The following is a 26,699-nucleotide window of genomic DNA, read 5'->3' as shown; positions in this document are numbered from 1 at the left end:
AGGAAGCACAGTATAGTGGAAAGTGATGTCCATGTATATAAATAGAATGTCTGACAATGTCTACACAGCATTTTGGAGCAAGCAAGAGTGAGCCTCCCTGAAGAGGATTGACAGACTTGAGAGACTCCCTCCTGTTTGCTCCAAAATGCAGCCCGAGCTACAGTCTGAGCCACAAGTTCAAAACACTGTCTATACGGCTATTTTTAGAGCACTAGCATGAGCCCTGCTTGACCATGTCTGTTGACACCGGTAGAGCAGCTCACTCCTGCTTGCTCCAAAATGCTGTGTAGACATACTCAATGTGGATAAAAGCACTACAATGACATCACTCAGTAGGTTTGTCATGGCACACCCAAATCAGCCAGCTTATGGACACATACCTCTGCCCTTGCCACATGCACAGCTAAGGCACTTGACTCATTCACACACTGTTCAATATATTTGACCTGTCACTAGCAATTTTTCTGTTTAGGACACAGATTGTTCAAATCATTCTTTATCCCTCTTTAATCAAAGAATGTCAAAGAATGCTTGGGGAAATTAACCTTTGCTGCAAGGTTAGACTCCAGAATTCATATATCTGTACATAAAGTACAGAGGAGCTTGCTCGTGCAGTGAGAAATGTCGATGTGGTTGAGGGTTTTGGGTTTTTTTTTCTTAAATGCTATTTAAATCTTGTTTCTTCTGGACAATTTGGCTCTCATCAGCTTGTCTACTGAAGCTTCAGTCTGTTATCTGAAGTTTAGGAACCCTTTACTAATGACTCTTTGATTTCTTGAATACAAGGCTTTCCTACTGTGCCATGAGATGGATACCCAGCTGACGGCTATTATCCTGTAGTATTTCCCCAATCCCTTTGAAGTTTGGTCAAGATAGTCTCTATCTTCATATTCTTTACTATGGTGGCATTAGACTAGTGAAACCTCAAAAGGTTGCACAGGTTTTGAATAGTCCTTTGGTCCAACTGATATCAAAGGGCACCTTGTCAGCAGAGAAGCTTTTACGATCTGAAAAGGTAACTCTTTGCAACTTGTTCTGTTATCACTTTACTAAAAGTTTAAATGAACTCTCCAGGGTGAAACAGGTTTGAAACATTGTGAAACGTTTCAGCAGTCTGTAAAATCAAGGTTGAGCTAAGAAAGGGTAACTCTATGGAGACTTGTGGTTATCCCTCATTAGCAAAGGGCACATGCTTTTCATTCAGCATATGCATAAACCCTAGATCTGTGACAGATTGGTAAAAAAAGACTCAGCAGCTCAAAGGCAATTGTTGATAGTATAATGCTCAAAAGTGTTGAAAGATACGTTCCTTTTTGCTTTTAACCAGGAGGGCTACAGTGAAGCAGAGATGCTGTCTGCAGAAAGCTCTCCTAAGCCAAAACCACATGAGTTCAAATGGAAGCCAAAACAGCTACAAAAATATATTGATTGTCCATGCTATTTTAATTCAAGAACTATAATTCTAGGTTTAGTTTCAATTCTACTTGTTTTAATAGGGGGCTATTTAGGTTCTTATTTGCTGTGCCAAGTCCTGGCTCAAAGACCAGTCTAGTCAAAGTGCTTAAATTTTCTGTCACTGCTTCACTGAACACCTATCAAAACAGCTCTTCCCCTGCAAATATAACATGGCCCTAGAAGTCATGCAGCATCTGAATTTAACGAGAGTGATACTCGATTTAGAGAACAGGCCTATTTTAATTCTGGAATCCCTCCCTCTCAACAGTCAAACCTGCAATGAAAAGGTTTCTGAATTTTATTTGGCCAAAGTGGCCTTCTGAGAGAAGGGCTGTGCTAGGGGAAACCTGAACAGAGGTGGAGGAGAGAAGTAGTAAACCTCACCCTCTTAGACAGTGTATATATAGCATAACTAGAACCAGTGACATTCCATCTGATTAGATTTTGTACTGCTGAGAAAACTGTTATAGTATTTACAGAAATTCACTTACACCAGGGGTGGGCAAACTTTTTGGCCCGAGGGCCACATTGGGGTTGCAAAACGGTATGGAGGACCGAGTAGGGAAGGCTGTGCCTCCCCAAACAGCCTGGCCCCCGCCCCCTATCTGCCCCCTGGCTGCCCCCCTCAGAACTCCTGGGTGGGGCCCCAGGACCCCCAGCCCCTAACTGCCCCCCGGGGCCCCACCCCCTATCCAACCCCCCCTGCTCCTTGTCCCCTGACTGCCCCCTCCCGGGACCCCCGTCCCTAACCGCCCCCCTGGGACCCCACACCCTATCCAACCCCCCCTGCTCCTTGTCCCCTGACTGCCCCCTCCCGGGACCCCCGTCCCTAACCGCCCCCCTGGGAGCCCACACCCTATTCACCGCCCCCCACTCCCTGACTTCTGACCGCCCCCCCCGAACCTCCATCCCATCTAACCGTCCCCCATCCCCTGACTGCCCCCCAGGACCTCCTGCCCCCCACTCCTCCCGCCCCCTTACCATGCCGTTCAGAGCGGCAGGACAGGCTTATTGGAAAGCCTGGGAAGTGGGCAGGTGCAAGTCGCGCTGCCTGCACGGTGGCATGGCTGCAGGGAAGGAGGGACAGTGGGGGAGGGGCAGGGGGCGAGCCTCCCCAGCCGGGAGCTCAGCGGCCTAGCAGGATGGTCCTGTGGGCCGGATGTAGCCCGCGGGCCATAGTTTGCTCACCCCTGACATACACCTTTGCTATACCATTGTACACAATTAATCTCTAAATATATCATCACATGCTGTGCGCTGGCAGATTTCACAAGCTGAACAGGGTCAGGTTGGGCCAGTGTCTGTGAGGGTATGTCTACGCTACCCGCCGCATCGGCGGGCAGCAATCGATCCAGCCGGGATCAATTTACTGCGTCTAGTCTAGATGCGACAAATCGACCCCCGAGGGCTCTCCCGTCGATCGCTGTACTCCACCCGAGAAGCGCAGGCGGAGTCGACGGGAGCAGCAGCAGTCGAGTCACCACGGTGAAGACAGCACGGCACGTCGATCTAAGTATGTCGACTTCAGCTACGTTCTTCATGTAGCTGAAGTTGCATAATCTTAGATCGATCCCCCCCACCACCCAATGTAGAGCAGGGCTAAGGGAACACTTCAAGCAACACCTGGTTTCTAAAGGAAGTACTGTTCGTGCTTCAGTAGGTGGCACTCTGCCCTTTGAGGATTTGTCTGCATACAGATGTTCCACTTCTGAAGACACTTACATTGGTTTAAACTTGGCTTTTACAAGTTTATCTTGTAACTGTGGTGCAATTGAGTGCATTACAAATTAGTATAAGAAATGATGAGTGCATTATAAATTAATATAAGAAATAAATTAATACTTACGAGTACAAAGGGTTTGTGTTGGCTAGTTGGACAACTTGAGGTTTTACAGGTTCAACAGCTATAAGTATGTCTTGCTCTATAGCCATAGGGAGCACAGCATATCCACAGTAGTCTATATGTTCTCCTAGAAAACAACAAAATAATAACAGAAAATTAACAGCATTTTGGAATAATCCTTGTTTAAGAACATGTTACTAGATGCCCAAAAAGACCACAATTGAGGAAGGCCAAATGGGTTAAAAAAATGACCTAGATTACAAGGAAAGTGAAGGCACCTATAAAAAACAATAATGAAACCTATAACTAATACAAGTTGATAGTCATGAATATAAACCAGAAGCTAAGAATTGTAGATAACAGATAAGGGAAGCAAAGGGACACACAGACAAATCTGGGGCTAGCAGAGGACAATAAGGAGTTTTTAAGTATATTGGTAACAAAAAGAATCCTGACAATAGTATTGGTCCATTACTAGATGGAAATGGTAGAATTATTAATAATAATGCAGAAAAGCCAAAAGTGTTCAATAAATATTTCTGTTTTGTATTTGGCAAAATAACAGATAATGTAGTATTCTCATAGGATGATAACATTCTTTCCATTCCACTAGTATCTCAGGAGGATGTTAAACAGCAGCTACTAAAGTTAGACATTTTAAAATCATTAAATCCAGATGACTTGCATCCAAGAATTGTAAAAGAGCTGGCTTAGGAGCTTGCTGAACCGTTAATGTTGATTTTCAATAAGTCTTGGAACACTAGGGAAGTTCCAGAAGACTGGAAGAAAAGAAAGATAATGTTGTGCCAATATTATAGGCATATCAGTCTGACATTGATCCTGGGCAAGATAATGGAGCGGCTGATACAGGACTCAATTAATAAAGAATTAAAGGAGGGTAATATAATTAATGCCAGTCAACATAGGTTTATGGAAAATAGATCCTGTCAAATTAAATTGAGATTACAAGTTTGTTTGATAAAGACAACATAATAGACTTCTGTAAGATGTTTTACTTGTACTACCTGACATTTTGATGGAAAAAAAGTAGAATGACATAAAATTAACATGGCACCATTATATCTGGCTAATTGGTAGATCACAAAATATAATTGTCTACGGCGAATCGTTGTCAAGTGGGTGTATTGCTAGTGGGGCCTTCAGCAATCTGTTCTTGGCCCTTTGCCATTTAACATTTTTATCGGTGATCTGGAAGAAAACATAAAATCATCACTGATAAAGTTCGCAAATGATACAAAAATTGGGGGAGTGGTAAATAATGAAAAGGACAGGTCACTAATACAGAGTGATCTGAATTGCTTGGTAAACTTGGCACAAGCAAACAATATGTGTTTTAATTCAGCGAAACATAAATGTGAACATCAAGAAACAAAGAATGTAGACCATCCATATGGGATGGGGGAAGCAGTAACTCTGAAAAAGATTTGAGGGTCATGGTGGATAATCTTTTGAACTTGAGCTCCCAGTGCAAAGCTGTGGCCAAAAGGGGTAATGCGATCTTGGGATGCATAAACAGGGGACTCTCAAGTCAGAGTAGAGAGGTTATTTTACCTCTGGCACTGGTGCAACTGCTGCTGAAATACTGTGTCCAGCTCTGATGTCCACAGTTCAAGCAGGATGTTCATAAATTGGAAAGGGTTCAGAGAACAGCTACGAGAACTATTAGAAAACCAGCCTTATAATGATAGACTCAAGGTGCTCAGTCTATCTAGCTGAATATAGAGAAGGTTAAGGGGTGACTTGATTTACATGGGGAACAAATATTTAATACTGGGCTCTTCAATCTAGAAGAGAGAAAGGTATAACATGCTCCAATAACTGAAGTTGAAGCTAGACACATTTGGAATGGAAATTAGGTGAACATTTTTAACAGTGAGAGTAATTAACCACTGGAACAATTTACCAAGGGTCATGGTGAATTCTCTATCACAGGCAATATTGAACTCAAGATTGGATTTTTTTAAAAAGATATATTTAAGGAATTATTTTGGGGAAGTTCTAGGGCTTGTATAATACAGAAGTTCAGACTAGATGATCACAAAGGCCCCTTCGGGCTTTGGAATCTATGAATCAGCAGCAGCAGAAGAAACATCCTTGATTCTAATGGCTAGTGTAGGAGTGCAGAATTGCTTCATGTCCTAGACAATTTCTGCCAGTCATTTCAGAATATACACTTTACAGCTCTTATTGTTAAAATCCCAACTGCTAGACTGTTCTGCACATCTTAACTTTCATACTAAGGCACCAAAGCTTTACATTTCTATAATGATTTTTTGTAACCTTCATTTCTTTTTAAACCTTTATGTTCTTTAACAAAATTACAAGGTGATAGATGGACTGTTATCCGGCAGTTAGAGCAGGAAGACTATTTGTGCTTGACATGTAACTGGTAAAATTAGCAAGACAAGCAAGTTAAATTATTTCCATTTCACCTATGGTTAGCATACCGCAAACATAAATGCAATACATAATTTCCCTTCCCGCGACAACTTCTGCTCATCTGAATGATTCATCACCCACTGCATAAGGCTTTTGCAGGAATTCATTTTTCATACCATAGCTGGACTTTTTCCAGGAAAATACTAATATTTAAATCATCATTAATACAATTGTTCATAACATACAAAATAACATTCAATAAAGAAAATGGACATAGCAAGTACCTTCTCTGTTAGGAATAATTTTCAGGCAACATCTGTTCTCCACTCTAATTATCTCACATGACAGATGTTCAAAGTAAAAATTTAAATTGACTGCATAACAGGCTAATTAATGTTTTTAATGTGTATGTGATGGGTTTACAAACCCCACACTGGGCCCAAAGGGGTTAAAGGACAATACTGGCCCCAGGTAGCCCTGTCCCTCCAGACCTGCAAAGCATGCTCCAGCTGGAGAGGAAGCTTAAAAAGGAGCAACACAACTCAGTCAGTGAGAGGTTGGGGAGGAAGACAGACCTAACCTGAAGGCTCCTGGACAAGGGTGCTGAAAAAGCCTCCCTATGGGGAGTAGGACTGCACGCGGAGTCCAGTCGGGGCTGAAGGTTTAGTTGTCTTTTCTTTTGTTATGTTATACTGGCACCTTGGAGGACAGACAGATGGTAAGAAGTGACCCAGAGAGGGTAACTCTGAGGGCACGCCACGGTGCTGGACACTGTTGAATCTCATAGGGCTCTGGGTGGGAGCCAGTGGAATGGGAAGGCCCAAGGTCCCCTACCCTGTTGCAGGTAAGGCATAAGCCACATTCCACTCTCACTTCCCCCCTCTGATAAGAAGAGGGCAAGGACATTGCAACCTGAGGGGAAGCTAAACCCATCCTCAGGTGAGGAACTGGACAGAAAGGCCTTCGTATTGAGAGGCAATACTGGGTGCACTACCCCCTAGACCACCCGGCCCTCTGAGAGCTCTATTGCACTATATTTGCCATATCTGTAGCAAAAACCCTTTCACGGAGAAAGTTGCCTGACTGGCTGGGTCATATTCTAATTACACAGAGAACTGAACTCTAGAAAGAGCATGATCATAAAATAAAAATGGGTGTCTCCAGAATGAAGCCACATTTTAAAAAAACAGGTATGAAATAACCATATTTACTTCCCAGACCAACTTACTATTCTAATCTCTGTGGGCTCAACTGTGTGGAATTTCTATAGAATGAGGGAGGGAAAACTATGGCAGAACATTTCCAGCTCTCATCAAAATGTAGTACTCTGTGCCAGGATGCATTACTATGTTTGAAGATTTGAATTGTAGTAGTGAGAAAAGATGTGGGTTGATTTCATGATACCATCTTACAAACTTCAACTGCATCCTAGATCTGCCTGAGACTGAGCTGCAGAAACCATGGTAGGGAAATGAGCCCTAAACCTAACCAGGAAGGAGATTTTTAGGCACTGATTCAGAAAAGCATTTATGTCCTTAACTCCTTACCTATTCAAGATGGCACTTAAAATATAAAATTACACCCGTCCTGAATAAAGATGCTGTCCTGAATTGTGACCTTAATGTGAACTACAGGTTGTAATAATATGCAGTTAAAAGCTAATGAAGTAATATTTTCTCCTTCCCATTTATGACTTAATGTCAAGCACAGGCACCCCTTGACCAAAAATAAAAAGATCACAAACATTTAGGTTGTATGTTTGGAACTTGCCATAAATTTAAAGAAAATAATATTCTTCTTTTACCTATTAAGTTGACTCGCCCTGGTGCACGAGCATAAAACTTGGGAGCCGATCCAAATTTAGAAATAAACATCTTCTTCAGCTTCAGCAATCTGAAAGGCAGGTTGGAATCCTTTAGAAGGAATACATTGGAAAACGCAGGAAATCCATGCACCCCTGGGGCCCAGAAGAAGGCAGTGCCCGTGAAATTGGCTGTTCATGATCACACTACCCTACTTCTGCTAGCACTGCGCATCCCTAACAACTCGGATTGTCAAAGGCAGCAACAAGCTATGTAAGCAACTACACTGACCTAAGTACTACGCCTCTCATGGAGGTGGAGTAGTTATTAGGTCGGCGTAGCAGGTGAGTTAAGTTGGCGAGAGGACATTGTAGCGTAGACACTTATTCAACTGTCTTACGTTGACCTAACTCTGTAGTGTAGACCATGCCTAAGTCCAGCTTGCCTGGGTGGCAAGATAGACTGGAATGGTGAAGGGGACTGTCTGTGACTCCATGGTAAGACTGCTATAATATTTTAGGACCTCACACTTGTTATTGGGTTGGTTACATAGGCGCTGGAGCACCAACAGGGAAAAATTAGTGGGTGCACTGCACCAACTGGCAGCCAAGCTCCCCTTCCCACCCCTGCCCCACCTCACCTCCGCCTCCTCCCCTGAGCACACCACATCCCCGCTTCTCCTACTACCTCCCAGCGCTTGCCACCGCAAAACAGCTGTTTTGCAGCGTAACAAGCTCCAGGAGGGATGGGAGAGGAGTGGGAATATGACGTGCTCAGGGGAGGAAGCAGGGCCGGGGCGGGGATCTGGGGAAGGAGTTGGAATAGGGGCAGGGAGGGGTGGAGTTGGGGCAGGGATTGGAATGGGGGTGGGGCATGAACGGGCAGAGCAGGGGTGGAGTTGGGGCAGGGCACGGCCGGGGGTAGCCAGCCGAAGTCAGCGCCTATGGTTGGTGAAATCTAATTATGGAACACACAACCAGTCTGGAATCTCTGACCTGCTTCTTGACAGTCTGCCCTGGCGCTCACGGTCATGAACCACTTCAGACAGTGTGATAATTCTTACATTTTCAAAAGCAACTAGTGCATCAATGTTTGGACACTCAACTTAAAAATCCCTGAAGAGGAGGTGATTTTCAGAATCTAGGTGCTCTGCCCTTCTGAAAATCAGGGCACTTTAATGTGTCTTAAATTTGTCAAAAACTGAAATATCCAGAATCAGTAGCAAGTTTTGAAAATTTAGGCGTTGGTCTCTCAGCAATTTTTTGAAAGAAGTTATTGTGGCATAGAGAAGATCAGACATTAGGAAAATGATAGAAAGAAAGGGGAGAAAGGAAAGTTACTATTTCACAGAAATATTGGATTAAATAATACTTTGCACTTTTATGGCACCTTCCATCTGAGCATTTCCAAGTATTTTACAAATTTTTAATTAAATCTCCCAACACTTATGTGAGGTAAGTATATTTATTCCCATTTTACAGGTGAGAAAACTGAGCCAAAGAGATGTTAAGCAGCTTGCCCATGGTCACCAAACAAATGCGTGACAGAGGAAGGAACAGAATCCTGGAGTCCTGACTCTCAGCCTTCTGCTCTGAACACCACACAACAATCCCCTTGACAAACTTTAATTTCATGTTGCGCTAAACCACAGTCAAATCAGCTGTTTGTCCAGAATTGCATATGCTACCATAAGAGTGGAGCCCGTAGAGATACTACTGCTATGGATTTGTGGTTTTTAGTTGGGGATAGGGCTGGAGTCAAATTGACAAAAATCAAAATGATAAAACCAATTTCTGAATTTATACAATTATTTACAAATACATGCATGCAAAAAACTATAAATACCATGTCTTAAGCATCAGCCTATATTTCCCCCATGACTTATACAGCCAATACCTTCTGTACAGTGGTTCAGCAACTGTCCCAAATGGTTTTCTCAAATTTTCCTCTGGTTTTACCTAATAGCATGAAAGTTTCATTGGAAATAAAGATTTGAAAAATCACTGTTTAATAAGACTATGAAGAATGCTATCTCCCTTCCTGTGTTTGTAAACAAGTGATTCCCTGAGTATCACACCAAGGACAGTGAGTGGGCAGCTGGAGGATGAGAAGGGGCTAAGTCATCATCCTAGTGCAGCACGAGAAGCTGTAATTACAGACATGATAGTAAGTTCACATCAAAACAGCACTGAAGTAATATTGGTTACAAAGCAGCCCGTTAACTTTCTTTAAAGGCAGCAGCAAATTAAAAAGATGAAGTGCAAGAAGTCAAGTAGGATAAAGGAGAAACAATCTTTAAAAATAATGTCATGAAACAGCTATTATACTGCTTCAAAAACCTTTCTGTTTCTGAGGAAATGGGTGGCTCCCAAGGACCTAGCCAATTCAATGTATTCTGTAGCCAGTTTCCTAAGAACAAATGCTGTAGCATGCCCTAGAAGGATTTCTACCTTTAGCCCAAGACTGGAACTTCAAATGTAGTCAATGCAAAGAGCAAGCAGGAGTAGCAATGAAAAAAAAGATATGATATTTCACATTAGATTAACTTTAATTTGTATCCCTTTGTAAACTTCGTACCATTGTCTTGAACCATATTCTAAATATTTTAGCAAATCAAGAATTCTCTAGTCATAAAGCTGTACAGGAGACCACCATCTGTTGTGAATTATTTATTAGACCTTTCTGCACTTTAATCCACTTTGACTGCTTACAAATGAAAACATAGGAATTGCCTTGCTAGATTAGACCCGGGGTCAACCTAATCCAGTATTCTGTCTTTAAAACGAACAGTATCTGATACTTTGGAGAGATATGCAAGAAACCTCCTGGTAGACAGTGTGTCCAGAGGGAAAGATTCTTCCTATCCCTCTTCATTTGCTGGTTGGCTTATGCCTTGAAGAAAATATTATCCTATTATATCTCTAAATGTTCTCATTTTCCCATGTCTATTTCTTAATTTCTTTGCACTTTTCTCTAGTCTTGACTCGTCTTTCTTCCTGTTGTCATCTGCAAATTTTGCCATCTCATTCCACAACCCCTTTTTTGGATCACAATCATGAAAATGCCTCTTGCAAATAGGCTTCTGTCCACAGGGAAATTTGCTGGCAGAATGCTAGAAATTATGTTAATGTGAGATGCTTGTATTTCCTTGTGAGTCTGTATCCAGAATGTCTCTTTGGCTTAGAGCTATTTTGATAGTGGTGCTGGGGTCTAAGGCTATGTCTACACTGCGTATCTTACAATGGCCCAGCTGTGCTGCTACAGTCAAACCGTTGTAAAGTACACAGTGTAGACGCTCTTTGTCTCCAGTAGAGAGCTCTCCCAGTGACAAAATAAAACCACCCCCAATGAGGGGGGTAGCTTCGTCGCCGGGAGAGCATCTCCCACTGACGAAGCACTGTCCCCACCAGCGCTTTTCATCGTTAAAACTTTTGTCACTCGGGGGGGGGGGGGGTTTCACACCTGTGAGTGACAAAAGTTTTAACGAAGAAAGTGCAGTGTAGACATAGCCTAAGAATAAACAGAGGTAACTGGGATTGATTTATACTGACTAATTTATTCTCAGAGGCCTGGTCTAGACTAGAAAATTAAGTCAGTTTATCTACATCAGTCAAGGATATGAAAACTCCAGCCCCCCAGCACCATAGTTAAGCCTATCTAAGTCCCTATGTAGACAGTGCTAGGTCAACCCAAGAATTCTTCCACCTCTCGGTGAGGTGGATTACCTATGCCAATGGGAGATTCCCTCCCGCCGGCACAGGTGATGTCTACATTGAAACACTACAGCACTGCAGCTCTGCGGCAGTAGCATTGTAAGAGTAGACATACCCCAAGATGTGTTTTGTAAGCAAGAATAGTCTCATCTATTTGTAAACTTTGGCCAAAATGTTGACATAGGTGCTTCCATTTAGATATCTAAATCAGATCTGATTTTTCAGAGTTGCTGAACAACACAACTCCCATTTGCTTCAGCTTTGCACAGGCAAATTTCAAAACGATGTGAATTAAAATTAAGTGAAATGCAGTGTAATCTGACAGGAGAAGGAACAATTTAGAACACACCTCTTCTCTGAATGCTAACATAAAATCAGAGGTTTACGGGACTTTCCCTGCATTCTTCTGCTGCACAATGAGATTTAACTCTCCTGATAACACTTCCAAACAGAGCAGGCCTTAGACACAGGGGCATGGAGAGAGGTGGTCCCTCTTTCGTTAAGGAATATTGGAAAGGTGATGTGGGGTAACTTTGCACTGCCTTTTGGGTTGGCTTTCCAATGTTTGGAATTCCTAGGGATGACAGGGTTGGAGCTTGGAGTGGGGAAGGAGAGAAAGATCAAGGACTGGGTTGCCATCCCACTGCCATAGCAGAAGAGGGAACAGGGAAACCTGAACTGGTTATGAGGTTCCTCCCCCTTTATTCTCCCATCTGGAAGGGGGAAGAGGGATCTGCACTGATGGCTCCTCTGCCAGAGTCTCCCAAAGAGATGATGGATTGCACAAAGTCCCCCTTTCCATGTGGCTATCAGCAGTTTGAGGGTGGCTGGTCACACTAATGGTGACTTTCCTCCCATTCTGGGGGAAAAGCTGGTTAGGTCCATCAGAGTCAGGATAGCCCCCCGAAGTGGCTCCTTGTGCTTACCGTCAGCGGTGCTGGAACAATGTTTACATTGGGGGGGCTGAGAGCCATTGAACCAAACTGTAAACCCTGGATATGATGGAAACCCCTTCAAGCCAAGGGGTGCAGCAACCCCTGCACCCTAGTTCCAGCACCTATACGTAGAGAGGCCGGCCACCCTTCTGGGGACAAATGAAAGGGTCCAGGACCGTGCCGCTGGCGCCCTTCAGCGGCACTCGCCGTCACTGCGGAACAGAGGAGAGCCCGGACACAGCCTGCACCGGGGGGCGGCTGCCGCGCCCTCCGCACCGGCCGCTGCCCGGCAAAGCCCGAGAGAGACGGAGCCGCTTTGCAGCCCGCCTCCAGCGTCCGCAGCCCCTAGGGCCGGGGCCGCTCCAGCTCGCAGGCTGGGCCCCTGCTCTCCGAACGGGCCCGGCTCCAGGCCACACACCCACCCACCTGGGCTGCTCCGCCAGCTGGACTGGGAGGGTGGCGGGGGCGTCCGAGGCCATCCTCGGCCTCGCGGGGCTGTGCGGGGCGGCAGAGAGGCAGCGGCGGGTTGCCTGCCGCCGGGACCGTAGGCTGCTATCACGGGACAAGGCAAGGTCTCCCTTCCTTCCGGGCGGCGGGGGAGCCCTGCCTCCTCCCCGCCCAGGTCCGGGTGCTCGGGGCAGGGCTTGTGCCAAGCTGCCGGGCAAGCCACCGCCCAGACATCCAGCAGGGCTCGGACAAGCGGCTCCGCCCCCGCGGCAGGCCGTTTGACGTTGATGTGACAATAGGAGCGGAGGAGGGGTTTCTTTTTTTAAATGTCTGCACCAATGATGTGTAAGATCTCCGTGAAAGACAAAGCAAATCAATTCCCAAGGAGAGGGTCTCTCTCCCAGCGAGCCAGGACTGACAGCCCAGTGCCTTAAAAACATACAATGTAATTGCAGAAAAGGGCAACGTGACTCAATGTCTCCTCTGAACAAGGGTCACGAACAAGGTCGGTCCCAGATCTCTCCCCCACAACAAACCCATACAGTGAAAACACAAAATAAACATTAACAGAGGAAGCAAAATGCCTTATCCTGAAGGCGTTGCTTTTTTTATTCTGATGGTTTGTGTTATTTGTGGGTGTTTCTATGGTGTGCTGGATTCTCTCCCCCCCCCCCTTCCTATGGCACCCTATTATCCATCAGAATAGGGACTCCGGTTATTTGGAGTAACTGATTTGGTCAGCTACATCTCCCAGCAGGCTGATGGCTATTATTATTTGTTATTTTATCCTGCTATTTCAATCCATACAGTCCAAAAGGTACCTATCCTATAAGGTTATAAGTGCCCTAACATAGATAGTATTGTATACTGTCATACAAATTTCTAGTGTCGACTAACCCCTCTGGTGAGTAAAAACAATCCTCTCTTCACATCAGTCGTCCATAAACCTATCAAATCCTCATTCCACCCCTTTTCTAACTGTGCAGGAGGAAAGAGGGCCTTTCAGTTTGCTCAGAAGGTTTACAGACCTGGGCTCTGGCAGACCCACAGGGTAAGTGAATTCCAATGTTGCACTTCTGCTTCTTCTCGTGTCCTTGTCACAAACTAGATGTTTTTCCAGAACCGTGCACAAGCAATGGCTCTTTCCATCACTGCAGCAAGATCCTCCTTTGTACAGGTCACCCCAAAGAGTCGGCAAACAAGCAAGTGCTTCATATTTTGCACCTCACCATATTCGCATATTCGTGTCATTAGAGTAGCCCCATTTGATCATATTAAAAGTAGTTGATCGGCCAGTTTGTGTGCACAGGCGGTTCAGGCATCACCACATTGACCAGTCTGTATCCTCCCCTCCGGGAAGGACCTCCTGGGGTTCCAGATCTATTTCAGTGGATCCAACTCGCATTGTCTTTCATTCCATAACCTCAACTGTGCCTTAGAGCTGTTGTATCGAAAGGCACAACACTGGTTTTAAAACTCTTTCACAATTTAAGGTGTTTGATTACTTCTGTGTGACCATATAACAGATGCCTTGGATCTTCCATCTGTCACAATCTTTCCCTTTGGCTTGCTACTGTCCTTCTGATACCAGGTGACGTAGTGCCAGCTGGTAAGTAGAGGCTATCCTTTGGTGTTGGCTTTAGACATCCTGTTATTCCACAACAACTGTAGTTTAGAACAGGGTCTAATTTCTTAGCATGGACGGATCGTTCCCACACTGGGCATGCATACTGTGCTATGGAATAGCACAAAGCGATAGCAGTTGTTCACAGGGTAGCTGGATTGTCTCCCCACTTTGAGGTGACCAACTTTCGGAGGATGTTGTTACAGGCACTAACTTTTCCTTTCATCTTCTTTACATGTGCTTTGAAGGAAAGTGTCAGGTCCAATGTCATCTCCAGGTAGACAGGGTTCAGGTGATTAGCCAGTGGGATTCCATCCTGTGTGATATTTAGTTTCCGCTTGGCTTCTCGATGGCGTAGGTGAAAGGCCATCACCTGTGTCCTGGTTGGGTTAGCACGAAGCTGCTTATTGTAATAAGCTGGGAGGTTGCTCAGTGCACATCATTCTATTCTTGACAGTGGTAAAGTCCATCTTCTGTGACATGATGCATAGACCATGGCAAAAATAAAGCTCCTTGTATTGCTCTGTATGGGCTGGTCACTGGTCAGGATTGGTGCTAACACACTGCCCTGTGGGAGGCCATTTCATCATCATCTCCAGTGGTTCCATTTCTTGCACAGTTCTACATAAAAAAGACTTTGGCAAGCAAGGTTTGGTGGTTGACTGTATTGTATGCTACTGATAGGTCTACGAACACAGTGCCTGTGGTCATCCCTCTCTCAAATCTATATGCTGGTTAATATTTAATATTTGGTCAGTGCAGGACTTTCCTGATCTAAATCCAGCTTGTTCAGATATTAGATGCCATTCAATATGAGGTGAGAGGAGACTGAGAATGAGGTGTTTGTAAAAGTTTATAGAGGTGGCATAGACAGAGCCCTGTGCGGATACAAAATTTGTATCTGCATCCAATCCGCGATCCTCAAAAATGGTCTGTGGATATCCGCAAAAGCAGATATCCGTGGATTTGCAGGGCTCTAGGCATAAAAGTGATATTGGCCAGAAGTTTTTTGGGTCAGAGGCATCCTTCCCCAGCTTCAATAGAGCTATTACATGGGCTCGTCACCATAATTTAGGTATTCTAATTCATGGACAATTGTTAAAAAGGCGTAATACCCATAATTTGGTTGCAGAACCAAAATGCTTAATCTGCTCTATGCATATGTCTTTGAGTCCAACTGCTTTGTCGTTCTTCAAGTGACTTATTCTGGCACTGAGTTCATCTATTGTGTATGGTGTGCTGAAATGATCTTCTTCCAGATCAGTTTGCTGTATAATTAATATTTAGGCTGCTTGTTCAGAGCTTTCCCATTAAGCAGAAGCTGGTGTGCCACTAGGTTGGCTGTGATGCTATGGTGTTGCTATGGTGATGCTATGGTCTACTTTCTTCGGATCATTATTCAACTTGTGAATGGTCAACCATGCTTCCTGCTAGTGTTCCTTCAATCAATTCTTTCCATTTCTGTTGCCTTTCTTCTTGAAGCTTGTTAGCTAGGGCTGTCCCTGCTGTGATAGTGTTTTCCGGGAAAGGATCTCTTTGGAACATTTGTTGGTATTTTTTATATCTGGCAGTTAGCACAGGAGTAAACCCTGGTATGTGTTCAGTTCTACATCCTCAATGTATATACCTCTTGGAGCAGGGGTGGGCAAACTATGGCCCGCGGGCCACATCCGGCCCACCAGCTGATTTAATCTGGCCCTGGAGCTCCTGGAAGCAGCGGCATGTCCCCCCTCCAGCTCCTACGTGTAGGAGCTGCCATGGGCTCTGCACTCTGTCCCCACCCCAAGCACCCCAAGCTCCCATTGGGCAAGAACTGCTGCTAATGGAAGCTGCAGGGGCGACACCTGTGTACAGGGCAGTGTGCAGACCCCCTGGCCGCACCTCCGCGTAGGAGATGGAGCGAGGACATGCCGCTGCTTCTGGGAGCTGCTTGAGGTAAGCGCCTCCCAGAGCTTGCACCCCTGAGCCCCTCCCACACCCCAATCCCCTGCCCCAGCCCAGAGCCCCCTCCCACCCTCCGAATCCCTCAATCCCAGCCTGCAGCACCATCCTACACCTCAAACCCCTCATCCCCACCTCCACACCAGAGCCTGCATCCCCAGCCGGAGCCCTCACCCCCCACGCCCCCATGCCCCAATACCCTGCCCCAGTCTGGAGCCCCCTCCCACACTCCAAACCCCTCAGTCCCAGCCTGAAGCACCCTCCTACACCCCAAACCCCTCATACCCAGCCCCACCCCAGAGCCCACACCTCCAGCCGGAGTCCTCACTCCCACCCTGTGCCCCAGTCCCCTGCCCCAGCCTGGAGCACCCTCCTACACTCCAACCCCCTCATCCCCAGCCTCACCCCAGGAACCACATCTCCAGCCGGAGCCCTCACTCCCCCCCCCCCACACCCTAATCCTTGCCCCAGCCCCCTCCTGTACCCTGAACTCCTCATTTCTGGTCCCACCCCAGAGCCCCGCACCCCCAGCCAATAGCCCTCACCACCTCCTGCACCCCAACCCCAATTTTGTGAGCATTTATGGCCTGCCATACAATTTTCATACCCAGATGTGGCCCTCGGGCCAAAAAGTTTGCTCATCACTGTCTTGGAGGTATTGCGCAGTGCACTCATGAAGAGGTCGCAATTCTCCAGGATTGGATTTATGAGAATCAGTTTTTTGTCAAGGACAATCTTGCATTATCAGTTGTTGCAATATTGCATAAGAAGAACTACACTCTCAAGTAGCTTGGTCCCAAATCATGTAAGGCTTTATAGGTCAAGATAAACATATTGAATTCAACCTAGAAGGAGACAGTGCAGCTTACAGAGCACTGGTTTTATGAGCTCTCATTATGATCGTAATAAGTGGATAGTCCCATTCTGCACTGACTTCAGTGGTTTAAGCTGTAGGCTCAAGCAAAGTGCATTACAGTAATCTAGTCTCAACAGACAAAAGACATGGATAAGTGTAACAAGATCAACATCCAAACGAAAAGATCTCACTCTTTATATCATGTGCAGATGGAAAAAAGTTCACTTAGCCTCAGCTGCAGCTTAGGCCTTAACCAGCCAAGAAGGACATGTACAATGAAAAGGTGGTGGCCTGAAGAGCTGCCAGAAACTTAAGAACCTAAGTAAGTGGCTGTTTCTGAAAGTCCAACAGACAAAACCCTACATTTGTCTTCATAAGAGTTCTTTTATTCTTGCATACAGATAGCTATGTCCAAATCAGATTTTATCTGTGAAGTAAAAGAAATGTTGTTGCTTAATATTGCACAAAACATAAAACTAACGACAACCCTGCCTGCTGCGAAAGAGCAGGAAGTAGCCAGTAGATCATATGTACCAAACCAAATCCGTGGCCATCTGAGAATTACATGGTTGCAGAAGGAGAGAATTCAAAGCCACCTTCTCCAAGCGGACTCAGCTCTCTAGCACTTGAGCAAAAGTGTAACTAGAAATATCAGGACCTATGAATACCTATGAATTTGAATTGTGCAGTTCTGAGTTTGTCAGATAGAGGTCAGTAATATACATACACCAGTCAGCACATTATAATACTATTAACCTTTCATTTCTAGGCATCCATGCCTGAAGGCATGGGCACATTATCAAGAATGAGCTAAACCATAAATCAAAATAAACCGGAAACATCCCAGATTAAATTCCAGAGCAGGAACAGATTCTTAAAACACCCCACAAGCAACTCAAAACCAAGGACCACATACCAACTGCAAGAACATAAGTAATTATCAATTATGCCACAAGTCCTTTTGTATAAGCTAAGGGAGAAAAAAATTCAGAACAATAGGCCCTGGTCATATGAGATTTGGAACATATGGAAGTATGACTACAGATCTGTTGGTCAAGAGGTATAAATTATATAAAGAAGAGCATATGTAAAAGGGAATGGGGTTATTATAATGAAACACACAGTACAGGCGTATCAAGCAATTTCCCTTCTTCTCACTATAATGTATTAGTGTGGTATTTGTCTTTTATTTTAAAGGACAGCCTTTGTGTGCTTTCTAGTGTTCCTCACCTCATCCTAAGTCAATATATTATCCTATATTTCAGCAATAATCATTCAAAAGATCATACACTTTACACTGTGATACAGATGTGTGATTTAGTGCTTTGTTTGACTTTGACTACAACTTGTCAAATAAATTTTGAGGTCTGTTCCCTCCTCTTGAGTCACACAAAGAGGAAATAGACTCTAGTTGGCAAGGTTGCTGATATTGCTTGGTGGCTTTGTGGAAGCAGTTGCTGTTTTCAAACCACCTGTCCTGTTGGGAGCTGGAGGGTGCTGCCTGGATCTACCACTCCAGGAAACATCTAGCACACTCTTGCCATTATAACAAATAACAATAATAAAGGATGATAGGTTAGCTTCTAGAATATAGTGTGGAGGGGGCAGAAAAGGCACGAGCAGGAAGTCTGCTTCCCTGTGTCAGTAAAAGAAAGCATTATGGGGAAGGAGGGCAGTTGCAGCAGAGGCCTAGAGAGGGTGACTGGAAGAAGAAGGAAAATAAGAGATTTTCCAAGAGATATCCAGGAGAAAGGAGGGGGATAATACATATGTTTTTGTGTGTGGTTCTAGCTGAATTTTCAAATGGAGGGGATGAAGGAGTGAAAAACTAAGAGTGAAAAACATCAAAAGATAGACCAAAACCATAATGAGATTTATTTGACATAAACCTAATTTTATACCAATGCCATGAATTTCCTCCCATATGTTTAAATCTGATATTAGCATTGACATTCTTGTGCCCTCTATCCAAGATGAGTCTGCCTATCAGTGGTGTTATACATATATTGCCTGGGAAGTGCCTTGGGAAGGGTCCTTCAAAAGTGGATGGAAGGCATTGTATAAAGGAAATACATATTAGCTTGAGTGGTTAATATATTTTGTGAAAACTTGCTTTTTTGAGCTTGCACCCAGAGAATGCTTAGATGGTACATAAATCCCCCAAACAAACCAGCATGGTGAATAAGTTCATTTTTGAGGGCCCAATTTTCTTGACCTTTAGAAGGTTTAAGAGTTATAGATTTTTTAAATTTTCACTGAAATATTCTTTGCTTAGATTAAATGTAAAGAACTCAGAGCCTAGGAAGGGTACTAAAATGGATTTCAAGAAGGCAGACTTTAGCAGACTCAGGGAGTTAGTAGTAAAATCCCATGGGAAGCAAGTCTAAGGGGAAAAACAACTGAAGACAGTTGGCAGTTTTTCAAAGAGGCATTATTAACGGCACAAGAGCAAACTATCCCACTGCATAGGAAAGATAGGAAATATGGCAAGAGACCACTGTGGCTTAACCAAGAGATAGTCAATGATCTAAACCTCAAAAAAGAGTCCTACAAAAAGTGGAAACTCGGTCAAATGACAAAGGATGAATATAAACAAATAACACAAGTATGTAGGGACAAAATTAGAAAAGCCAAGGCACAAAACGAGATCAAACTAGCTAGGGACATAAAAGGAAACAAGAAAACATTCTACAAATACATTAGAAGCGAGAGGAAGACCAAGGACAGAGTAGGCCCGTTACTCAATGAGGGGGGAAAGACAATAACAGAAAATATGGAAATGGCAGAGATGCTTAATGACTTCTTTGTTTCAATTTTCATCAAGAAGTTTGGTGGCGAGTGGAAGTCTAACATAGTGAATCCCAGCAAAAATGAAGTAGGATCAGCATCTAAAATAGGGAAAGAACAAGTCAAAAATTACTCAGGGCAGGTCTACACTACAGCAGGGATCGACACTCTGAGATCAATCCACTGGCGGTTGATTTAGCGGGTCTAGTGATTGAAAACTTGTTCCTAGAGAGTAGTTATCAGTGTTTCACAGTCATGCTGGAAGGGCATAATGAGTGGGGTCCCGGAGGGATCGGTTCTGGTTCTGTTCAATATCTTCATCAATGATTTAGATAATGGCAGAGTGAGTACACTTATAAAGTTTGCGGACGATACCAAGCTGGGAGGGGTTGCAAGTGCTTTAGAGCAGCAGTTCTCAAAGCCGGTCCGCCGCTTGTTCAGAGAAAGCCCCCAGCTGGCTGGGCCGGTTTGTTTATCTGCTGCATCCGCAGGTTCGGCTGATCACGGCTCCTACTGGCCACAGTTTGCCGCTCCAGGCCAATGGGGGCTGCGGGAAGGGCGGCCAGCACATCCCTCAGCCTGCACCGCTTCCTGCAGCCCCCATTGGCCTGGAGTGGTGAACCGCAGCCAGTGGGAGCTGCGATAGGCCGAACCTGCGGGTGCGGCAGGTAAACAACCGGCCCGGCCTGCCAGGAGCTTTCCCTGAACAAGCGGCGGTCCAGCTTTGAGAACCACTGCTTTAGAGCATAGGATTACAATTCAAAATGATCTGGACAAACAGGAGAAATGGTCTGAAGTAAATAGGATGAAATTCAACAAGGACAAATGCAAAGTACTCCATTTAGGAAGGAACAATCAGTTGCACACATACAAAATGGGAAATGACTGCCTAGGAAGGAGTATTGCGGAAAGGGATCTGGGGGTCATAGTCGATCACATGCTAAATATGAGTCAACAGTGTAACACTGTGCAAAAAAAGCAAATATCAATCTGGGATGTATTAGCAGGAGTATTGTAAGCAAGCCAGTAGAAGTAATTCTTCTGCTCTACTCCGCGCTGATTAGGCCTCAACTGGAGTATTGTGTCCGGTTCTGAGTGCCACATTTCAGGAACGATGCGGACAAATTGGAGAAAGTCCAGTGAAGAGTCTAGAAAACATGACCTATGAGGGAAGATTGAAAAAAAATTGAGTTTGTTTAGTCTGGAGAAGAGAAGACTGAGAGGGGATATAACAGTTTCCAAGTATGTAAAAGGTTCTTACAAGAGAAGGGAGAAGGATTGTTTTTCTTAACTCTGAGGATAGGACAAGAAGAAATGGTCTTAAATTGCAGCAAGGGCGGTTTAGGTTGGACATTAGGAAAAACTTCCGAACTGTCAGGGTGGTTAAGCACTGGAATAAATTGCCTAGGGAGGTTGTGTAATCTCCATCATTGGGGATTTTTAAGAACAGGTTGGACAAACACCTGTCAGGGATGGTCTAGATCAGGGATCGGCAACCTTTGGCATGGGACCTGTCAGGGAAAGCCCCTGGTGGGCTGGGCTGGTATGTTTACCAGCTATGTCCACAGGTTTGGCCGATCGCAGCTCCCACTGGTCTGCGGCGCGGGCCGAGGGATGTGCTGGCCGCCACTTCCCGCAGCCCCCATTTGGGACAGCGAACTGCGGCCAGTGGAAGCTGCGATCGGCCGAACCTGCGGAAGCGGCAGGTAAACATATCGGCCCGGCCCACCAGGGGCTTTCCCTGGTGGGCTGCGTGGCAAAGATTGCCGATCCCTGGTCTAGATAATACTTAGTCCTGCCTTGAGTGCAGCAGACTGGACTAGATGACCTCTCGAGGTCCCTTCCTATTCTATACTTCTATGCTTCTAAAAGAAGCAAACAAAATAAAACAGGAATTAGCCTCTTACTATTGATTAATCAATTAATATACATAAGGCATTTTGCATTATTATTATTTTCAGAGATTTTGAATGGGGCAGTAGTTTGAATCCCCAGTCTGGGGTAGTTGATTTGCCTCATCAGTGTGTAGCAGGTAGTTTAGAGCATGTGAACTCTGGGTCTCATTCTGCTCTCATCCCAATGTAAATTAGGAGCAATTTGAGTGAAATCAATGACATCAATGTAGAACTAGTACAGCTGACCCCAGAATAAGTTTCTCTGCATTTCATGATCTTATATTCATTCACATTTGGCACAGCGCTGTTGCAATGAAGAAACAGTGCTCCCCAAGAGGGGCCCCAATGATGTGCTCCAGTGACACAATGGGGGGAGAAGTCCTGTCTTTACAGGTTTCAGAGTAACAGCCGTGTTAGTCTGTATTCGCAAAAAGAAAAGGAGTACTTGTGGCACCTTAGAGACTAACCAATTTATTTGAGCATGAGCTTTCGTGAGCTACAGCTCACTTCATCGGATGCATGCCGTGGAAACTGCAGCAGACTTTATTTATACACAGAGAATATGAAAAAATACCTCCTCCCACCCCACTGTCCTCCTGGTAATAGCTTATCTAAAGTGATCATCAGGTGGGCCATTTCCAGCACAAATCCAGGTTTTCTCACCCTCCACCCCCCCACACAAATTCACTCTCCTGCTGGTGATAGCCCATCCAAAGTGACAACTCTTTACACAATGTGCATGATAATAAAGTTGGGCCATTTCCTGCACAAATCCAGGTTCTCTCACCCCCTCACCCCCCTCCCAAAAACCACACACACAAACTCACTATCCTGCTGGTAATAGCTCATCCAAAGTGACCACTTGTCTTTACAGGAAGTCCACAAACTCACTATCCTGCTGGTAATAGCTCATCCAAGTGACCACTTGTCTTTACAGGAAGTCCGGTGGCATCTTAAAGACTAACAGATTTATTTGGGCATAAGCTTTTGTGGGTAGAAAACCCACTTCTTCAGACCATGCATTTGAAGAAGTGGGGTTTTTTTACCCACAAAAGCTTATGCCCAAATAAATCTGTTAGTCTTTAAGGTGCCACCGGACTCCCCGTTGCTTGTATGGATACAGACGAACACAGCTATCCCAATACTTGTCTTTACGGGCTCCACTTATGTACATGGGAGGAGGCAGCCCTCTTCCTAAGGGTCCTCCTGATTGCAGTGGGGGAAGAGAGCTGCCTCTATGGGCCCTACCGAGCTACGGGAGAAGCGAGGCTGCCCTTAAGGGCTAGTACCCCACTGCTTTACAGTTTATAATGTGTGTGGGGGGAGGAAATAGTGTTTCCCCATGGGCCCTGCTGAGTTTTAGTGGGGAAGCAACGCTGTCCCTACGGGCCCTAGAGATTTCCGGCGCCGGGTTTGAGGGGAGCGGGGCCGAGAAGACCAGCCCCTGCCCGCTTGCTACGGGCCCGGCAGCCGCTCTAGTGACTGAAGCGCGGTGCACCCGCTATTCCGCTCCGGGTCTCCACGGGCGGGGCTAGCGAGGGAGAACGAAATTTCGGTTCCTAGCAGAGCGGAGTCATATTGGGCAGAAGCCGCGGAGGCTTGTGGGAGAAGGGGGCTGGCTCCGGTCTCTCGTCCCTCCCCTTGTCCCCTTCCTTCCCCTCCCCCCTGCCCGTCCTCCGGCCAAGATGTCTGACATGGAGGATGATTTCATGTGCGATGATGAAGAGGACTATGATCTGGTGAGGTCTGGGGGGGGCGAGCGGGAGCTGGGTGCGGGGGCGATGGGGCTCTCTGGCGCGGGGGCCCCTCTCTGTGCGTGTCTCTGCCTCAGCCCCTCTGAGACGCTGCCTTCTCAGGGAGCAGTGACAGGACGAGTTTGGCTCCCCATTCCCTCGGGGGGCCAGGGGAGGCAGAAAATGGCTTGGGGGGTGGGCTGGCGCTGATTTTGGACCAGGCCTCACCAGTGTTTATGCTTTCTGCCCCTCTGAGAAACAGGCCACTTGAGCCCTAGGAACTTAGTTAGGCCCCAGAATTGCCCCTTCAGGCCCAACAAGTCTGGGCCCCTGTTCAGTTCAGCCAGGGGGTCAGGGTTAGGGGGGTTGTAATTCTCTCACTGTAGCCCAGCAAATTGGTTCACGCGAAGTAAAGGGATACGTTAACTCTGGGTTGGGGGGGAGGTTTGTAATCATGTTCTAGGATCCGACTAAGGCGCGGGGGGGTGGGGGGGGATAGCAGGAGAAGCTGGGAGACAGATCTGCCTGCTACACATATCACTTCAGCTGCAATATACCATTAATGTATTTATTTTTAACTTCCTTGCTATCGAGGTAGAACTGGGATTTGCTTTTGTCATTTGTGTGGTTTTGGTGGCAGTGTTTGTTTTGGTTCTGTTTTGTCCTTATGTTCTCAGATGGACAATAACATATTTTAATTGAAAAATAGAAACTGATTTGTCTGAGGGAATTTGTGTTTAGTAGGGTTATCTGGCTTCATAGTGATATTTTTGAAATTGTTAAAAGCAAATGTGAGGAATAAAAACATTTCTAAGAGGGGAGACTCAGTTGTATTGAGAAATAATGTTTGGACAAAAAATACATTCGCTGTGTTGTCTAATCAGTCTTAATTCAATGTTTTCTGTGGCTTTGCTTTTTTAAATTCTCAGTAGAATGATAACACTGAGCTTCTTTTTTTTTTAAAGAGTTGAGTATTCTGTATTCCAAAGGTTTTTCTGGGATGTGTATTTCACTTAGTGTAAACTAGAACTGCATTTCATGTACTGTTTAATTTTATAAATAAACCCCTAAAATCTCATTTATGAGAAGAATTTCTATGTAATAAGTCTTGTAGTATTCATTAGTATTTAGAGCAAGTTCTTAAAATTTAATGGTTTTCTGTGTGATCTGGGATATGTGCATGATTGACATCTAAAATTTAGAAAAATTTCTCCAGTCCAGTCTTATGCATATATTTTTAATTGAGATAGAGCGGTTGACATGTACACATTGACTTTTAGCCTTTCACTTACCTCCTAAATATGAACACAAATTATTTTAGAGACGTGTTTTTAAATGAAATTGAGTTTAATTATGTACATTATAAAATGGAAATTGTTCTTATCAGAATATTCAAAAAGATACTATGGGTCAGTTTGTTTCTTCATCAGTTGGCAGCCATTTTTCACAAACGTTTATCAGAACAGATTCTAATTTGAAATATTTTGTCCATATTAAAGAATAAAATACTAAATCATTCTGTATGTGTGTCAAAAGATATACAAGTTGTGTTTTTTTGAGAGTTTTAAAAAAGTTGGAAAGTCATATTGAAGTGCAGCGTCCCAAATGTAGGCCTGGTATAAGTCAGTGCAACTCCACTGGCTGCAGTTGAATTTTACCTTATGTTAAGTCTGAATTTTATGCTTTATTGGCTGCCAATGTGCTAGGAGAAATAACTGCTGTTTCTTGCTTCCGTATGCTTCCTGGTTAGTCACAGGAAGAAGTTCTCTGAATTCTTATTTCCATGACTGATTACAAATATTCACAAAATTTACTTTCAAAAGAACATTTTCAACATCAGTCACTGAACACCCTTTCTCAGACCTTTCCTTTAAATCAAGGCTTGGAAGGATTCAGTTTTTATTGATAAATGTTGAGGTCGCCATGTGCGCACAAACTGACAAAATATTCCTGTCAGTAATAATTGAAATTTACAGATAGGCAAAATAAGAAAAATGCTGCTTGAGAACTTATCAGAGTAAAAATCCAGTGATTTAAACTTCTGTATTAGGCTTGTTATAAATGGACTAATGAATGAATAGTAAAAACAGGTATGATTTGTTGATTTAAGGATATTTACTTTATGCATTTTGACATGATGTTGACAGTGTTTTAACAGTTTACAAAGGTTTACTTTTTTGAATCTGTGTCTACTGTCATTAAATGTCTAACGTCGCCCATAAATTTTCACAAAATTATAAGGGAAATTGAGTCAATAAAAATCTTTTAAAAGCTTAAAAATGAACATTGATATTATTTATCAAAATTATGAAATTCTGCCAAGACCACGTAAAACACACTGAAACTAGATATTGTTTTAACTATCGTGTGTGTTTGTGTTAGTACAAGTTCTCTTTTTTAGAATATAATGCATCACAGGACACATTAGTATTGAATTAGAGTGACAAGGTTTTTAGATGCAATTTTGGCTTACGGGTGGAAGGACAGAGTTTTAATCAAGTATCAACGTTATTCCAGTTAAATTAATTTCTTGCATGCGTGGGCTGATCAGCATGGATGGGGTCATGGAATGCAAGAACAATGTTTTCAAATGTGTTCTAGTTTTGCTAGCTACTGTATAGATGTAGGCTATGTTAGAAATTAGTTAAATGTACTTTCTCTAAACCTGGGACTTGGTTCTCCCAGCATGTTGGTGTAAAACAGGAGAAACTGTTGAAATTAAACTGGTGTAAGAGGAGGATGAGGCCAATGGTTCCCAAGCTCAAATTCAAGACTAGTATAGAAGGAGGTCTTGAAGAGTGGAAGTAGGACAAGAGGTTCAGACAAACAAAGCACTAGAAGTAAAAGGGCAACTCTGAACTATGGAGTATTTTGGACGGTTAAAAAGGGAGAGAGACTCAACAGCAGTCAGCCTGAGGGCTAAAACACTGTAGCTCTTCAGTGAAGATACTACTATGCTGACAGGAGAGCTTCTTCCATTGGTGTAGTTAATCCACCTCCCGTGAGAGGTGGTAGTTGTTTTGGTGGGAGAAGCCCTCCTGTCGGCATACACTGACCTAACCCCCGCTGTAGACAGTGCTAACTGTGTTGCTCAGAGCTGTGGATATTCATACCCCTGAGCAATGTAGTTATACTGATGTAAGTTTATAGTGTAGACCTGGCCTGAGTTAGTGGCGAAATCAGTGTTTACTAGGCCAAAGAAGTAAAGTGAAGTGAGTGTAACTTATTTGAGGTGCCAAGAGTTTTAACAGACTTTGTAAAAAATAGA

At 44.3% G+C, this 26,699-nt stretch overlaps 2 protein-coding genes across 6 annotated transcripts in view; one reads left to right on the top strand and one right to left on the bottom strand.

Moving 5' to 3' along the window:
• Positions 1-12,830, bottom strand: part of GALK2 (galactokinase 2) — an 82,624-nt gene extending 69,794 nt beyond the window's left edge. For 2 of the 4 annotated variants that reach the window (XM_073303965.1, XM_073303966.1), the window contains exons 1-3: positions 12,575-12,803; positions 7,503-7,591; positions 3,302-3,425 (exon numbers count right to left, since the gene is read on the bottom strand). In XM_073303965.1, coding sequence (XP_073160066.1) covers positions 3,302-3,425; positions 7,503-7,591; positions 12,575-12,627 — 266 coding nt within the window. In that variant the 5' untranslated portion in view covers positions 12,628-12,803. Of the gene's footprint in view, positions 1-3,301; positions 3,426-7,502; positions 7,592-9,396; positions 9,459-12,574 lie in introns of all 4 variants that reach the window. The other 2 variants (XM_073303967.1, XM_073303964.1) reach the window with 2 other exon arrangements.
• A 10,471-nt stretch (positions 12,831-23,301) lies between these two features.
• COPS2 (COP9 signalosome subunit 2) overlaps positions 23,302-26,699 on the top strand; it is a 34,617-nt gene continuing 31,219 nt past the window's right edge. For both annotated transcript variants that reach the window (XM_073303959.1, XM_073303958.1), the window contains exon 1: positions 23,302-23,437. In XM_073303959.1, the coding sequence (XP_073160060.1) occupies positions 23,384-23,437 (54 nt within the window). In that variant the 5' untranslated portion in view covers positions 23,302-23,383. The remainder of the gene's footprint in view (positions 23,438-26,699) is intronic.

The sequence above is a fragment of the Lepidochelys kempii genome, chromosome 10 (assembly GCF_965140265.1).
Source record: "Lepidochelys kempii isolate rLepKem1 chromosome 10, rLepKem1.hap2, whole genome shotgun sequence".
Taxonomy (NCBI): Eukaryota; Metazoa; Chordata; order Testudines; family Cheloniidae; genus Lepidochelys; species Lepidochelys kempii.
This window is presented reverse-complemented; position numbering and strand designations above follow the sequence as displayed.